At 33.5% G+C, this 18,008-nt stretch overlaps 2 protein-coding genes across 2 annotated transcripts; both read left to right on the plus strand.

Annotated features, from left to right (window-relative positions):
* The first annotated feature begins 7,978 nt into the window (after positions 1-7,978).
* On the plus strand, positions 7,979-12,882 carry LOC142556062 (CRM-domain containing factor CFM3, chloroplastic/mitochondrial). Its single transcript, XM_075667284.1, has 9 exons — positions 7,979-8,834; positions 9,124-9,580; positions 9,660-9,790; positions 10,189-10,527; positions 10,736-10,892; positions 11,030-11,322; positions 11,489-11,548; positions 12,158-12,238; positions 12,420-12,882. Exons 1-9 carry the CDS (start codon positions 8,013-8,015, stop codon positions 12,522-12,524), a joined length of 2,445 nt encoding a protein of 814 aa, XP_075523399.1. The 5' UTR covers positions 7,979-8,012; the 3' UTR covers positions 12,525-12,882.
* A 1,230-nt stretch (positions 12,883-14,112) lies between these two features.
* Positions 14,113-16,292, plus strand: LOC142556064 (uncharacterized). The gene is made up of 2 exons (XM_075667285.1): positions 14,113-14,471; positions 15,897-16,292. The coding sequence occupies exons 1-2, from the start codon at positions 14,217-14,219 to the stop codon at positions 16,080-16,082; spliced, it is 441 nt and encodes a 146-aa protein (XP_075523400.1). The 5' UTR covers positions 14,113-14,216; the 3' UTR covers positions 16,083-16,292.
* The last annotated feature ends 1,716 nt before the right edge of the window (positions 16,293-18,008 follow it).

Here is an 18,008-nt window from a genome sequence, read left to right on the forward strand (position 1 = left end):
GGATTTTTTTTGAATAATATTTTATATATATATTCTAAATATAGCGAATATTGTGAAGAAGAAGAAAAAAAGAATTTCGGTGGATTATCGCGAAACTTATCTTAAAACGTGGGTGATTCATGATTCAATATTTCGGCACACATTCCAAGATTTTTATGTCCTTTTCCTCACACTCTATGGATAATTCATCACTGTCTTTTCGGCTTGGGAGATCACTCGCTTTGTGTTCGATGCTGTGTACTGAATAATAAATCATGATCATTTATCTATATTATGAGATCATAATTTATCCACTCAGCATACGTATTATGGGTCGAATGGATTAAGACATTATCCGTATATACATGAACAAAACCCACCTTCCCTATCTATCGTGATAGAGTTTGTTTTCAAATTTCTGTAAATTTTTTTTTTTGGTCGAACAAAATATTTGGCCATACAACTTATCGAGCTGTGTTGAGTAATAAAATTTTTGAGGCCCTAGTTCTCACTCCTAACTAATAAATAATAACCATTAATAAATGAGCTTCATAAATGATGATAGATGAAAAATTGTATTTCTAATTTTTTATATTTATGTCTGCGTGATTTTGAACTTATATATTACTTAATTTTAATTTTAGTTATATATCTTTTTATTTTTGTTTTTAATTTTATTTTTTTTCAAAGAAGTGCTAACGTGACACTGAACACTTTAAAACTACGTCCGAAAAGGAGCAACATTTCAAAAAAAAAAAAAAACGTAACAGAGAAAAACTGAGATTTTAAAACTTAAAGTGTCGAAATCACAAAAATATACAAGCACAAAAAATGCGATTTTCCCTAATAATCTTAGCTGTTGATAAAATATGTAAACTAAAAATATATAGATTCCCTATACAAATCGCTAAATTTGATTTGCATAGTATTTTTGTTTATCTCGCTACATAGATTTCGTTTTTTCTTGCTCTTAATTCTTAAATGATTTTAAACTTAATTTTGTAGGAAAATATTATACAATAAAACATATCTAAATTAATACTCTCCAAATTAATAATCTATCTAAGATAATATTTTTTTCAATCTCGACTTGAAACAGTTTATTAAATCAATAGTTTCAATAAATTTATAAGAAAATACGTTTTGAGTAGGTCTCTTGTGAGACAGTCTCACGAATCTTTGTAAAAAAATTTCATGGATGACCTAAATAAGATATCTGTCTCACAAAATACAATCTGTGATATCGTCTCACACAAATTTTTATCATGCATTTTTAGAAGACTCTTATATAAATATATAGTTTTTTCAATATCATAAATTAATAAACCTTTAAAATTACAAAAAGTAACTAAGACAAATTAGTAAAATATGATTGAGTAGGTCTCTTGTGAGACGGTATCACGAATCATTCTATCCTATCATGGAGACAATACTCACATGAGTAAGATGAAATAAACATACATACGGTGAATTGAAGTGAAATATGGAATCTGGCGGGACGCTGTTGGAAGGCCAGCCTGTCCGAGTGCTGCGTATAACTACGACATGTTCATTTTAATTTTGTCTTAAATGAAGATGGAACAGTTCCGATTTTAATAATATATATATATACACAAATTTATAAAAATAAGGGTTCCACAGTAAAGAATATGTAAGGGATACGAGGTACACTCAATCTGTCTTAAAATTTGACTACCCCTCTTAATTTGTCATCAAGTAAGTGTCCGGAAAATGACTATACGTGGCAAAATTTACAAGGACCTCTATACTTGATTACATTTATTATCATATTTTTCTTTTTATTTTTATTTTTTTTGCTTTAAATCCCGACTTTTAAACTTAAATTTGCATTCAATCATTATAAAAAAAATTTACCTGCTTACACTCTTTGATCCAAAAAAAAAAAAAAAATCTGCACGTTCTGATCCCACATGTCTTATTTCGTACATAATCAATACAAAATCTTAAACATATAATAATAATATGTGATATTTGAGCATCAACTCTTTCAGATCTAAAACCAATACACCAATTTTTGGTACAATAAAACTGTTTCAATTTTATGATCAAAATCTTATTACTTTGTTATCAAATATCATATATTAGTACCATATTTTAAATACTTTGTATTAATTTTTATTAGAAAATATAAATATGTCATTAATATTAATATTTGATATACATTTTTATACTAAAAAATTATAGATTAATATCATATCGAAAATAATTTATATTTAAATATCATATATTAATAATATATTTTTAATGTTTTGAATAGATTTTTATTAAAAAAATGTGGGCAAGGAAGTTTTGTACCGATTTGAAGTGCCTAACATTTTTTGTGGGACAGAACCCGTTGCCTCACATAAATGCCACAATAAATTCTCTGAAATTCCTTCGAACTAGATCATATGATCATGTGTTAGGATCATACGATATTTGAGCATCAATCCTTTCCAATGATTGTAATCAGACTATGTTTTTTGATAGACGAGTTTATAGATTTATATCCTGTCAAACATGATCTATTTTTGGAGTCAAAAGTAATATTTTTGACGTCAAAACTAATATATTTTAATGAGTCGAACAAAATATATGTCTTACCAAATTTATTCATGAGACATAGAGATAACAATGAGACAGAGCCGAGTTTGTCATTCTCATTCCTCATTTTCATCCCTGAATTATATATTTGTTCTCATCTTCACTTCTAGCTAATTGGTGAATCCTCATCAGTCATCTCCGACACCTTTAGAATTAAATCACCGACGTCCGTCACATCTCCATCCCCCCTTCAAATACACAGATAGCTTCCCATAATTAAAATATCTAATCCTTGACAGTCGATCAAAAAGATACTACAAACTATGCTAGATTTTTGTAGAGCTACTCAATTTAGGCGATAATGTGCGTACATTTAAAAATATTATTGGATCCTTACCGATTATATGTGCACTCAAAGGTGACTGGTTTCTGAATTTATTTTTTATTTTTTTAAAAAAATAAAGATCTGAAGCTTAATCTCAAAATGACTTTATGAACATGTATATAGGACATTCCATTACAAAAAAAATATTATTTAATTAAACCGCAAAAGAAAATAGGTTGTATTTTGACGTATTTGGATTTGAAAAATGATTTAAAAAGTAAAAAATTGAAAATTATTATCAAATGATTTTACTGAAACAAATCAAAAAATTTGTTATTATATATTTAAAATACATAAATTCAAATCAATTGATCCAAAACGCAAACCAGTTCGATTAAGTTGGGGTGGGTAGGTTTACACCAAATATTCCTTTAGCACTAATTAAAACACCTAAAAACTACCAATTTTCTGCAGCTGCATAGAGCGAACGAAGATGAACAAAAAACCAATCCCACAAAAGCTGATTCAAGAAACCCTCCACACAACCAAGAAATTCCTCCAAAGAACAGTCAAAACCCTCAAATCCCTCCACCGAATCTTTCCTGATAACAGCAAGATCAGTTTCAAGAACCAGAACCTGCACAAAATCTGCATGAAAAAGGATGCTCCATTCACGGGACAGACAAAGGACATAGATCAAGAAAAACGCAGCAAGAGTTTAACCAGTGTCACGGATCACAGCAAATCGAGGGACTTAAAAAGAGCGGAAAATGCAAGGAAACACGCCGGAGGGATGAGGACCTCGAAGTCGAGTTTCCGGGCGGCTAAAGCCTTAGGAAAAAAGATGAAAGAGTTGGAGATGATGGATATTGATGACGAGGATCACGTGTTGGACATTAAGGAGATCCTCCACGACTATTCTCAGCTTTCTTGCCCGGCTTATCTTGAAATAGTGGACAAGTTTTTCATGGATATGTATACAGAATTATTGGTTCCACTGCCATTGGGTAGCAGTGTCCACGGCTCTATGAGGAAGGTGGGATCGAACAGTGTCCACGGTTCTATGAGGAGTCTTGGCCCTATCAAGCTGTAGAATTGGGAGGAAAATGGATAGGAACTTAATTACAGTACTAAAGTGGGAGTAGGTCTTCGTTTCACTCTTCTCGTGTCTACCAAGAACACGTACACGTAGCTAGAATAATTATGTCTCCGACATTTTTCATTTTTTAAAATACTATTATATCACGAGTTCCATTATGAATTATCCCTCTTGATAATTTGTTTCGGAGTTTCCGTTAGGTAACTTAAACATTATTATTTAAAAATAAAAAATATGCCACTTAAATTACCAAATTGTCGATTACCTTTTCTTGACAGAAATAATAAAGTTCGTTGTTTGGGTTTTTGGGTATGAAAACCCAAGTTTAATCAAATCACAAGTTATAACTTAAATATTAAGATTTTTTTTACTAGCTAGGGTCTTTATTAATTACTTATTTTGTGATCAGACACAAGGAGGAAAAGATTTTCAATTATTTAGGAAAAAATCTTTCAATTCTAACTTAATAATATTGTAACGTGTCTCAAAATATTTGATCGAGTGGTAGCTCTACTAACTTAGAGAATCATGTATTTATTATTCAATTACGCTTATGATGATGTTTGTTAGGTTCTCCCACTTAAATAAATAAATACTAACTGACAAAAATTTGTGTGAGACATATTTCTTATTTTGTGAGACATATTTATTATTTGGGTCATCCATAAAAAATATTACTTTTTATTCTAAGAGTATTACTTTTTATTGTGAATATCGGTAGGGTTGACCCGTCTCATAGATAAAGATTCGTGATACCGTCTCACAAGAGACCTACTCATGCTAACAAATGTGATTTTAAATTTCTGAAACCACAACACTCATCAATTACCATAAAATTTAGGTAAAAAGCTTTTTCTACGATTAAGATTTGAGGAACGAAATACCTAATTGGTGTACAATCAATGAAAAGCCAAACTAAATTTCTCAATCTTCCCGAAAGAAGTTTGTCTTTACTTTCGACTCCCCTCTTTTGCATCATATGTAACCAATGGCGAATCATGCTGCAGTTTCTGCCAATTTTTCTGCTTTTGGGATCAATTTATAGTTTCTCCGAATCCCATCAAAGGAAGATCCCATTTTGTATAAGTTCAAAACTTTTTAACAAAACCTGGAAACTTTTTAGGGATCCCTTTTCATATTACAAACTTATATGTGGAGGAAAAATTATATTTTCTTTTTAGGAAACAGAAACTGTATGTACAAAACGGTTGAATGTCACATATTCTTTTCTATTTTAGGCTTCGTCCCTTTCCTATTTTTTTTTAAAATTTTCGTGGACTGGAATTAACAGCCACGTCTTTGGAGATTGGGGAACCAAACACGGAATTAATATTCCACGAGAATCAAAATCCAACAACGAAGCTGTTTTATTGGGTCTGAACTGTTGCATGGGTTCGACTATCCCCAAACTGTCGATTCAATTACTCAAAAGGAGTATAAAATACACATGCGGCTTTTTTTTTTCATTACACCAATGGTTGTGACATTGTCCCAACTACTTAAAGATAGAGTACTCATATAAATCGTAGTATGATACCACAGCTAAAGAATTTGCCGATGATGGATGCTCGGAAGATTGGGGGTAGAAAGGGTGCACAATCTCGATCGAGCTCAAGAACTCTCCTTTCGTACGTTAGATTTAATATCCTGATTCTACTGTTGGTATCTGGAATCCCAAAACCGAGCTCTTGCAAACATACAAACAACAAATCTCGTGAATAAACATCAAGAACAAGAGGCTAAACAAACATATATTATCATCAAAGTTAAGAAAATACGAGCAATCTAATGGTATCTAAAACTCGAGCGGTGTCTCACCACAATCTAATATCTTCACAAATCTTTTTGAAAAAGTGATGCTTTCCTCCGGTGATTTGCAACCAAATGCAAACATTATTCGAAAAGTTACAAATTTCAACAATGAGGTGGTTATTGAACTTTAATGCGATATGTAGAGAAAAATCATCGTGTGGAAATTGATATTGATCATTCTCAAAATCAAATTTCGGCATTCTCGTCTCAAACGGGTAACAATTATCAACTTTTTAAACTTTTCAAATATAAAGTTAGAGAAAAAACTGCTACATATTGTGTGATTAAACAACTTTATTTTAGTTTTATTGATAAATTATTTTTTCAAAATTAAATTTCAACCAATGCAAGTCCTTATATTAGATTTATCACACGAAATACACTCAAACGCATACGTAAAAAATTATTGTTGAACCAAAAAAGAATTAGTTAATTTAAATAATAAAGTTTCTTTGTGTTCAAATATTTGGAATGATCATTGGCAAAATTATTCATATATGAATATTACATATAATTGGATTGATAGTTCTATCAACATTCAGAAATTATTGCTTGTATATAGATTTTTAATAAATCACACATTACACATTATTGCTCAGCTTATATTTGTTATTTTAAAATAATATAATTAACTTCTCAAATTTTTTCAATTTTTTTATAATGCTAGTGCAAATATTTATAGTATTGGTGATCTGATTAAAATATGTAAATCATCACTACATGAATAATTTTCATATTAGGTGCACATGTCAAATTTAAGTTCAAGTTGAACTAAAAAATTAAAATCACACATTAAACTAATTAGGACTGTAATTCATTATCTATGAACACATCCCCAAGCAATGAAATAATGAGACAAGTTTTGCAATATTAATGGCATGAGGCCTAAACAGTTTGAACAAGACTTTCCAACTCGTTAAAATTCAACATATAAATTGTTAGTACCGTTTTTTGAATATAAATATTTATTATGTTTATTTTTCGTCAACATGTTCAACCTCTTGATATTTATTTGTTTTCGAATTAATGTAGTATATGCACTGATATTTGTGAAATTTTAAATTGTTTAATGATATGTATAACCAATTATTTGGTGTTTTTTTTTATCAAACTTTTCATTTTAGATTTAATATATTGTTGCAACACTGCTTAAGTTTTCATTCAACGTATTAAATGAAGTGATGATATTTCAGTTCAATGTATTTATTTTATGAAAGAGAAAAATATTGTTTAGAAATTTCTTAAATATTTTTATGTGCTTTTGTTTTAGATCCTAGACTCAAATTATATGATCTACAAGAAATGTTATTATTATTATTATATTATGATTATTTAGACCCTGCTACAGAAACGGTTCCATGCATTTCATTGCTTTGTTTAATATTAAAACTCATTTATATGATATTTATAGTGAATATAATACCAAATATTGTGAACAATTATTCCACATGAAGCACAATCCACTAACACTGATAATATCATTTCTAAACTTAATAAAAAAATTTTATTAAGATAATAAGCGAAACCTCGACGAGGATCCTCGGGTTCTATCAAGAACTTGAGAATAATTTTACTACTATTTTTTGTTTTAGTTATGTAAATGATGAAATTTTTGACATATTGCGATAATAGTCGCAAAAAACTCAAATGGTTGCAACGAAGGAAGCTTTTAGTCCGTAAGGAAATACATTGGATAAGAGACGTTATAGCTCAAAGTTGAAAATTTTAGAATATTAATATTTGCTCAATATCAGTCAAAAAACGCTATCCGAACACAATCTATTAAAAACGACGAAGAAGATCAGGATGAAACTGATGGAATATTCGAAACAACGACGAGAAAAAATGTGAGTGATTGAAGAACACCACTCATATAGATAATTATGCGAAGATAAACGAACTACGTGAACTTTGATTCTTTAACGTCAAAAAATTATACATATTATAACTTATATATAGTTGTACTATATATAATTATAACTACATAAGTACAAGTTTATTTATTTATTTATTTTTAATTTAAATGTATATTTGAATAATATTTTCTTAAGAAAAACAAAAAAGTTAAACCAGACCTAGACTCAAATCACCTGGATTTCTCGACCTCGACTCGGATCCAGAGCGTCTGGGTACCAAATGAGAGGCCGAGAATATTTTGATATTTTTTAAATTATTTTGTATTGGTATTATTTATTTAATTATAAAAACCTCATCGTCAACAATGTCTACTTGCTTCTCAGTCTGGCTAAAGATATGATGACCTCCTCAACGGCGAAATTGACAGAATTGCCGCCACATATCTTCTCCGCTCTGTCTCGTAAGCCACCGCATTATTCTCTCATCGTTTTCAAGCCTTTCTCTTCTGCTCTACGCTCTACTAAAGTACCCAAAACCTTCCCCAGAAGGCCTAATACTGCCAAAGAACCGGAGAAGAACTCCTCCTCGTGGATCAACAAGTGGAGCTCTCCACCTAAGGGCAAAGCTTCTCGTCCTGAACCCGTTTCCAAACGAGCCGAACAGTCCCCAGCTGAGACTCGGGCCGGAACCACTGCCATTGATAGGATCGTGCTTCGGTTACGTAATCTAGGGTTAGGGAGTGACGACGAGCGAGATTTGGGGGATGTTGCAGGGGGTTTGGATTCGGATTTGGATTCGGATTTGAACTTGGATGAAATGGGAAACTGTGCGGTTGAGGATGGAAAGTTGGGGGACTTGTTGAAGAGGGATTGGGTCAGACCTGACACTTTTTTAGTTGAAAACGATGGTGATGATTTGCTGCCATGGGAGAGGGGCAAGGATGATGATGATGAGGATTTGGGTGACGGTGGAGGTGAGGTGAAGAAACGTGCCGTGAGGGCCCCGACTTTAGCCGACTTGACTATCGAGGACGAGGTGTTGAGGAGGCTGAGGAGAATGGGGATGACTCTGAGAGAGAGGATTAATGTGCCCAAGGCTGGTGTAACTGGTGAGGTCTTAGAGAAGATACATGATAAGTGGAGGAAATGTGAATTGGTGAGGTTGAAGTTTCACGAGGACTTAGCTCATGATATGAGGACTGCACATGAGATAGTAGAGGTTGGTGAGTTCCAATATAGCCTCTAATGGGGGAAAATATTAAATTTCATACAGTCCTCCCTGTATTCCCACATTGTCCACTGCTTCCATGTGAACCCCTGAATTCTTGATTTGGAGCTATATTTCAGTTTAATTGATTCTATAGAATATTTATTTTTAGTATTATTTTGTTAACTCATGTTATCGAATTGACCATGCTTGATTGGGACTTAAATCCAACTTATACGGTTTCTTTAACTAGCAATATGTTTACGAAACAAAAAATTCTTATGCCTATTTCTCTCATCAGCGTCGCACAGGAGGATTGGTGACATGGAGGTCTGGAAGCGTTATGTTGGTCTTTAGAGGAACTAACTATGACGGTCCTATTTTGAAACCTGACAGAGGGAACGGTGAAACTAATTTTGTCCCTACCGTTTCCCCTGCCTACAATTCAGCTGCAAGCAATAGCAATGTTAGCAAACCAGTTGTCAAGAACCCGTACCCAGTAATGACTCGTCGTGATGAAATCATGACTGAGGAGGAAGTTGAATACAATCGCCTATTAGATGGGTTAGGTCCACGATTTGAAGATTGGTGGGGTACAGGAGTTCTTCCTGTTGATGCTGATTTACTTCCTCAGGCTATTTCCGAATATAAAACTCCTTTTAGGCTTCTTCCCACTGGAATGCGTCCACGGCTAACCAATGCTGAGATGACCGACTTCAGAAAGTTAGCTAAAGCACTTCCATGCCATTTTGCTCTTGGTAATGTTAGCCCTGCGATATTGTTTTAATATGCCACAAGTGGATTTCTTGTGATCAATATATCTCTTTAATTCTCTAGGGAGAAACAGAAATCATCAAGGTTTAGCAGCAGCCATACTAAAGCTTTGGGAGAAAAGTTTAGTTGTAAAAATTGCTGTCAAACGTGGAATTCAAAACACAAATAACGAAATAATGGCTGAAGAACTCAAGGTACGCTCAGGTCTCTTCTCAAAATAGTGATTAAGAAATTTGAATACTGTGGATTTGAAAATTATCCAAATGAAAGTAATAAATATATATAACGGGTTTGAAATTTTTTGCTCCCAATTCCTCAATTAAACACACCGTCAGAGTTTATATTGTAAGTAAACATGTAGGACATATATTTGCATGTGTATGATTGATGGAGGTCAGGAGGAAGGGATTATTGGCATCGCAGTAACGTGTTCATGTTACTACTGGACTAAGTAGTCACTTAATATTTTCATAATATCCTGAGAAACATTACATTTAAATCCTGGTATATTATTAGAGATCTGGAATCAGTCATTCTTTCACATTAATTGCTCATTTTCCCTCTTCTTCTCTTCTCCTGGTTTTTTTGGCAGAAATTAACTGGGGGAGTCTTGCTTCTAAGAAACAAATATTTCATAGTTATGTACCGAGGAAAGGATTTTCTTCCACCTAGTGTAGCTACTGCTTTAGCAGAAAGACAGGAATTGACGAAACAGGTTCAGGATGGTGAGGAGAAAGTCAGGGTTGGACCAGCGGCATTTTCAGTTTGTGAAGAAAAAGAAGCCCTGGCTGGTACTTTGACTGAGTTTTACGAGGCTCAGGCACGATGGGGGACAGAAATCTCTTCCGAAGAACATCAGAAGATGATAGAAGAGGCAACCCAAGCTAAGAGTGCCAAAGTGGTCAGCCGACTTGAACATAAGTTAGCCATTGTAAGTATGTCTTGTGTTACTACAATAATCTAGTTTTTCCTGTGCGTTATCTCTATATTTTCACAGAATTATATTCGAGCCCATCCACATCTCTTCACATCCATCCTCCAAGTTAATGTTCCTGTATAGTATCCAAATCACTAAATGTAGGACAAGATGTATCCCTCATTTGTTGGTTGAGATTTATGAACTGACAATTCATTTACAGTCTCAGGCAAAGAAGCTCAAAGCGGAAACTCTGCTGTCTAAAATTGTGTCATCCTGGATGCCTGCCGGTCCTTCAGATGATCAGGAAACAATCACAGAGGAGGAAAGAATTATGTATCGCAAGGTTGGATTAAGAATGAAACCATACCTTCCATTGGGTGAGTTGTCATTGTGATAGAGTCTAATGGTGGAGGGGAATTTATGTCTAGTTGAGACCAGTTTCCATTTTTCAGTCAAAACATGTGTTCAAAGTTTCAAAAATGGAATATCATGTTTCTTTATGATAATCTCTCAGGGATTCGTGGTGTTTTTGATGGTATTATTGAGAACATGCATCTCCACTGGAAACATAGAGAACTTGTAAAGCTTATATCAAAAGAGAAAGTACTTTCTTTTGTTGAAGAAACAGCTAGACTTTTGGAGTATGAAAGTGGTGGAATACTAGTGTCAATTGACCGAGTCCCCAAAGGCCATGCTGTAGTTTTCTATCGTGGCAAGAATTATTACCGACCTCTTACCTTAAGACCGAGAAACCTTCTAACAAAGGCAAAAGCATTGAAGCGTAGAATTGCCTTACAGCGATACGAGGTTGGGTCATTCGTTCTTTACATATAATTTCCAAATTTATAAAAACAAAATATATTTAAAAAAAACAAGCAATGGTTTTATGAAAGCATGACTCATAGTTAAATGATTGATGTGACGCCCCTTCGATTTTGTATATATTAGTTATGTCTTTTACTTGATGGTGCAGGCTCTAAGTCAGCACATATACGAACTGGAGAAGAATATAGAGCAGATAAAACAAGATATTGTAAGTTGCGATTTTGAGGTTGATTGCAATAATAGTATCTCTCAATATAATTAAATTTTCAAGGATATATTAATCTCCTTGAGAGGCTGACTATCATGTTAGACTCAATTTCTTAAATTTTCGTTTCTTGGTGTGCTTTCGCTCTTTGTTTGTTGACTTTTCTGCTATTTTAAGCTGTTTGTTTACTAAAGTTGTAGGTAAATATACTTTTGAACCTGACATATACATTTGTTGTTAGTTCTTACTTCTTGGAGTGATTCAACTCTCGTAGCATTTGAATCCTCGTATTCTTTTGTTGAAGAGATGAACCTCCGGACCCATATAGTTCATCTCCGCTGAAACAGAGGTCATCATCCTTTATCTGTATACTCCAAATTTTATAATTCTAAAACGGACAGACCCAGTGAAAGTGAAGCAGGGGTAGTCGTCTTTTCAAATATTGTAATTTTGAGTGTGCTTTTAGTGTCATCGTTAAAAACTCATGACACCCCCCCCCCCCCCCCCCCCTCTCAAGTCATTTTATTGTGCTAATATGTTTAAATATATCCATGGCAAGAGGTTTTTAGCGTTTTTATCACAACTAAACTCTTCCATCCCAACTCTTTACAGGGTGGTTCCAATAATGTGGAGAATAGCAAGCCTGGTAAGTTACAGGATCACGACCAGTTCGACGCTGCTTTTGCTGATCAAGTGAGTGATTTTGTTTTCCACGTACTCATCATTTAGCATGCGTACGTTCTAGTTGAGCAGTTCAGGCGATCACATAAAGCAAATGCCACATTGAAAACCAAGATTTTAGACATATGCAGGGAAATGACCAAACATAAGACAAGAAACAGGTAAAAAGTGTGATGTTCTGTCCTCTGTGCAGGGTGAAGATGAATATTCAATAATAGGTTCTAATGGTGATGAAGATGCTGAAGAGGATTTGGAGGATGATGAAGATTCTGAATTTTCCAGTTTCGAAGACTTTTGAGACTCCTTCCCATAATCATGGCCAGGAATGACTTTGTCCCGCTGATTATTATTTTTAAAAATTGCCATATATAAGAAAAATTTGACGCATGCTATATGAAGGAGAGGCGTTGCTGTGCCTGTTAGCTAAGAATTCAAGAAAACATTGATTCCAGAGTATCAACGGCAATTAAAATTAACATTTGAAGCTTGGACAGGTTGTAAAGCAATCACCGTGTTGTTTCCCCAATGTGTGGGAATTTTTGGAGTTTTATTGGCCTGTGTAATTTATTTAATGAAAGAACAAAATTATAGGGGTTATAGATTTTGCCGTGTTACTTGTAAGGAGTTAGAAAAGAAGTAAACTTCTCCATAAGTTACTCGTTTCAACTTGTCTTGTTCATATTTAAATACATGAAACTACTGTGACTCTCACGCATCTCTAATAGTTAAAACGTGATGGTTAAATTACATTGACTTAGCGACTTAAATGAAAAAAATCACTCGCGAGCTACTCAGAGTTTGGCTTGATAAAAAATTGTTTGAAACTATTCGTTAAGCTTATCGAGTCAAGTTCGAGCTTGAAAATTTTATTGAGTCGAGCTCGAGTTTAAGGATATTCAGCTCGTGAGCTTGTTCGCGAGCTCGAGCTCGGCTCGTTTATGTGGTTCAAGTTCAAATAATTTGTTGAGCTTGAGTGTACAATAATAACTTTTATTATCTCACACAAAAGTTTAAATATAAGAGAAATAATTGAAATGCTATAAAATGATAAGCATATCTTCATAATTCTCTTATCTTACTCGACCTTTTGGCTAAGAATGTTCGACGAGCTCAAAAAAGAGCTTGATTAACGAGTTCGAAAATGGACCGAGTTCGAGCCAGAATCATTAAAATTTCTCACGTTAAGTTTGTGAGCATGTTCTCGTGCCTAAGTCGACTTTTTGGCTAAAAATACATGACGAGTTCGAAAATGAGCTGAGCTCGAGCCAGACTCGTTAAACACGATAAACAAAGCTATTAACGAGTCGAGTTTGAGCTACTCGTCCGCTTAATAATTTTAAAATGAGTTGAGTTCGAGCCTCATGATAAAAACTTGAATAAAACTCGAACCGAACTCGAGTGTATACATATCTTAAACGAGTTCAAATCGTTTACATCCCTTGATTGACTCTTGTCTAATAGTAGTGTCATGCTACCAGGTTTGCTGAAATAACCACTAAACAAGCACCAGAATTTTTCCTGAGACCTTGGATTTGGTAGACCAATTGCAATGGATATTTTTTGTGGATAGGTGATGTGGGATGCGTAATGAAAACAAAATTCAATGATAAACCTAGATAGTACGAGGAAAATACAAGGAAGATGATCATTGCCGGTCTAAGTCCAACTGCAAATATGTAATTAAAATAATAACTTACCTCGTTAATTTTTTATAACGAGACAAGTCGGTTAGACGAGTTTAATCTATTTTCATTAAATATTAACCTGAAATCATCGTGAAAATATAGAGAGCGAATTATAATTTATTTACCAATTCGGGTCGGACAGAAGACATTCGGATCCAAACTCAAGTTTTTAGTCGTGGACCGCGCAGCCCTCTCCCTCTCTCTCTCTCCCTCTCCCTCTCTCCCGTGGCTGTGCGTATATTTCTGGCTGAGAAGCTAAACAATCGCCGCAGGAAATATATCAGGCACTGCACCAGCTGCCCCATATGGCGTTTCTGTCCCTCTCCCTCCTCTCATCAACTAGAACTCCGACTACTCCGTCGGTTTTTTGTCCCTCCCCTCCTTCGACTTCAACCACGGCAGCGACGACGACGTCGTCGGCTTCCCTGTTTCCTGCTTTGCCTGTTTTCCCGAGAAGTCACTCTCCGGGAGTGGCGTGCGGAGGCCGGAGGTCAATGGTTGTGGGTATGGCTCCCGAAGAAGAGAAGATGACTCGCCGGTCCCCACTGGATTTTCCAATTGTGAGTTCAATTCATTGCTTTTCCAACTCACTGAACTATTTTCGTATGGTTTTCTTGCCTTTTTCTGTTATTTTCTGAGCTTTATTCATTGATGAATTGTGGATTTTGGGTTGCTGATTTAGTTTCGTCATCTGATTATGCTAAAGCTTACCATTTTTAGCTCAAGACTTTTATAGAATAAGAGTGGCATAAAGCAGAAATTTGAACCGGAAGATCTTGGAGAAGCTCTTTTCTTACTTGTCAAATAATATTGAGCAAGAACAATCCTTGCTTATGGAATTTGGACGAGGAAGCTACCCCAGACTCGGCCTCAAATGCGCCAAAAAAATAGCTGGTGAAACTTTAATCTGTGAGAAAATTTTAGCACGTGTCTTAGTTTGAACTCTGAATTATTCAAAATAATCGGAATCGATAGACTGAAAACATCGAGTTTTGTTTTGCAAACTTTGAATCATAGAGATAGCGCACAAACTATGATAAACGTGAACTGTTTATGGAGGAAATTAATTTGAAATTTCCCTTGTAGAGACAGGTGAATTCTTGATTATCAGTCAGTGAAGTAGTAGTTATCTTGGATAACTGGAGAATATTACTGCTTGTGATGATTCCTGTTTTTGTTTTTTAACGAGTCCTTTTCAACTTGATTGTCGTGTATCATGTTCTCCTTGGTGGTTCACTGGTTTGTATGGAAGAACAAATGAATTCCCTTGACTTTAGTTATCATTAGGATTCCTTTAACTTAGACTTTAGAGTTTAGACTCCCGATTTCATGACATGAAGAATTTTCTTTTTTTCATCCATTGAGCATGGTTGATGTTGAACATTTCTAACTGTACCAAAAAATACAACTGATACTAATTATGTAGTCCGAACATATCATATCATACATTAGTTCAGACTCCACAATCTGATCACACAGTAGGAGCCATACAGAACAACATGGCTACAGTTGATGCTTAACAGATATGTGGTGATTTTCAAGTCTTTGGCAGTTCTTTGTGGACAATTAGGAGCCGAGACTTCTTATATTGTGCCTCAAGTTCTGCCTGAGTTTACTGAAATTCAGTGGATTTCTTTCATCAACATGCTTTGGGAGATATTTGTCAACAAGTCATGGTACTTAAACTTGGAGGATGCTTCCTCTTTTGGACCACGGTTCACATATTGGCATTTATCAACACAAAGAAGCGATTTTTTTTTTAAATAATCCATGTCATGCCTATGTTTTCTTTCTATTTTCGGTGAGCGTGAGTAAGAATTGGGGTGGGACCTTCAATTGGCAAGATTTCACAATATAATTCTCTTGCAACATTTGTTATCGTATCTTTCTCGTACTGAACATCCATTCATTTAAGGGATATGATCAACTATAGCAAAAGATTTGAAACAATAATCAAGTACAAAGCTTATTTCAATCATTTTCAGGAGTGGGATAGGCCGAAACCAGGAAGGAGACCTGACATTTTTCCGCAGTTCAGCCCAATGAAAACTCCATTGCCACCACCAATGCCAGCTGATCCACCAGAAGAAGATGAGGAAGAGGAGGAAGAAAAGAAAGAAGAAGAGGAGGAAGACCCTGATAAAGAGGAGATAGGCGAGCCGGAACAGTAGGTGCAATTGGTTTGCATCTGAAGCAGGTTGCGTAGATTTAATTTTTGATCACATGCTATCAGGATTCGTGAGACCCTCATCCTGTTTCGGTTTCGAGTGCGATTATGAGGTTTGTAGTGAAGTATGCTCTTGCAAGATCGATGTATTAATTTGCAGAGAATGTATTTTTGTTGATCTGTATTAAGGTTATTAATGCGGTTTTTGGGACAATTTCGGTCGCATTTTCTGATATCCAAAAACCAAAGACACGACATTTGGTTTCATTAAGCAAACCATCATCCTATTTTTTGAAATCCTTTCCCCCGAACACATTTTTGTGATTCCTATTCATTTTTTGCCTGCCCAATTCCTATATTCACTTGAACTTTTCATACTTAAAAAAACGTAGATATATATCCTCGAAAAAAAACATAGGTATCGATTATTTCCCTACTACATTCATTATTTTATATTTAAAATATTAAAATTTAATGGCTTGAAATATTGATATGATTCGATATAGAAATTGTTTTTCAGAAAAAAAAAGATTAATTACACGTACATCTGAGGTGTATTATAACTAAAAAACCCCAACTAGCTTTGAAAATTACATATACATTCTTTCAGATTTTTATTAAGCTTACATTTACATCCGTTAACTTTGAGAATTACATATATCTCCTCACAGTATTTTATATACTTTGCACTTATTGTTCATAATATTTAAGAGTTTACACATTTAAAAATTAATTTAAGAAAAAAAATTACAAAAAATGAACACAAAAATAAAATTAAATCAAAATGAAATTTTTTGTTTTGGTTGTGAGTGTTAAAACTTAAAATATTATATTTAGTTGATGTATTTTAAAACTAAAATCGATAAAATCAAATCAAAATATATTTATAATTTGAATTTTAAATTTGTTGTTTACTTGTATTTTAATTTTTTTGTTTTTTTTATTTAAATATATTAAAACTAAAACTAAATTGAATCGATTTCTTGAATACTTATATTTGAGAGATAATTTTAATATTGACATATAATTTAGGAGAGATATATATAATTTTTAAACTGAAACGATATAAATATAAGCTTGATACAAACTCAGAGGAGATACAAATAATTTTCGTTAGTGAGTTTTTTGTAATTATGATAAAATTAGGGGAGGTATATGTAATTAAACCAAAAAAATTAAATATATATCAGATCATCATCATTATTATTGAAAACTCATTTGCTTAATGTATTTTGGGGAAAAAAAAAATAAAATCAATATTACCTGGAATAAAGCCAATAGCCTAAAGTCGAACATTAAACATCGTAATTTCCCGTAAATTATCAAAATTTGAGGCATTTCCCTAACATCAAAGAAAAAGTCGGCTGGCTGGCTGGCTGGCTGGCTGGCTGGTTTTATTTGTTCTGAGGTTGAATCTTTTTTTAGTCCAAAGTTCAATATTTTCTAAATATTATATTGCCGATTCTTTTCAATAGAAGTAGTGAAAAATCGAATCACTCGTAGTATTTAACTTCTCTCAAAATCGGATTATATAAATTCTAAAAAGAAAATGGATCCTACATCATACATAAGACGAAAATATACCAATAATTCCTTAACATCCAAAAACTTGACAAGCCTCGTCTCAAATATATATAATTTTACTTTTTCAACGTAGATTTAATTTTTTTTAAAAAATAACTTTAAATTTTATCTCTATTTATTTTTATTAGAAAATCGGTTGCATGTTCTTTAGTTAATTAATACGAGTATATCAGTAATAAAATAAAATAAAAACAAATACAACTAAATATAGAGACATACTATATATTTATTATTATTATTTTAAAAAATATGTAATTGGAACTGAGAAATGAGGACAAAGAAGTTGGCATATGTCTGTTGAAATTTGTAGACAGTTATATGTGCAACAAATAATGAAGGAAATGAC

This window comes from Primulina tabacum, chromosome 9, assembly GCF_025594145.1.
Source record: "Primulina tabacum isolate GXHZ01 chromosome 9, ASM2559414v2, whole genome shotgun sequence".
Taxonomy (NCBI): Eukaryota; Viridiplantae; Streptophyta; class Magnoliopsida; order Lamiales; family Gesneriaceae; genus Primulina; species Primulina tabacum.

Coding starts and splice junctions, on each gene's coding strand:
- LOC142556062 (XM_075667284.1), top strand. CDS start 8,013: ATGATGACCTCCTCAACGGCGAAATTGACAGAATTGCCGCCACATATC. Junction 9,581..9,659: donor TCCATGCCATTTTGCTCTTG/GTAATGTTAGCC, acceptor TTAATTCTCTAG/GGAGAAACAGAAATCATCAA. Junction 11,323..11,488: donor TTGCCTTACAGCGATACGAG/GTTGGGTCATTC, acceptor TTGATGGTGCAG/GCTCTAAGTCAGCACATATA.
- LOC142556064 (XM_075667285.1), top strand. CDS start 14,217: ATGGCGTTTCTGTCCCTCTCCCTCCTCTCATCAACTAGAACTCCGACT. Junction 14,472..15,896: donor CCCCACTGGATTTTCCAATT/GTGAGTTCAATT, acceptor AATCATTTTCAG/GAGTGGGATAGGCCGAAACC.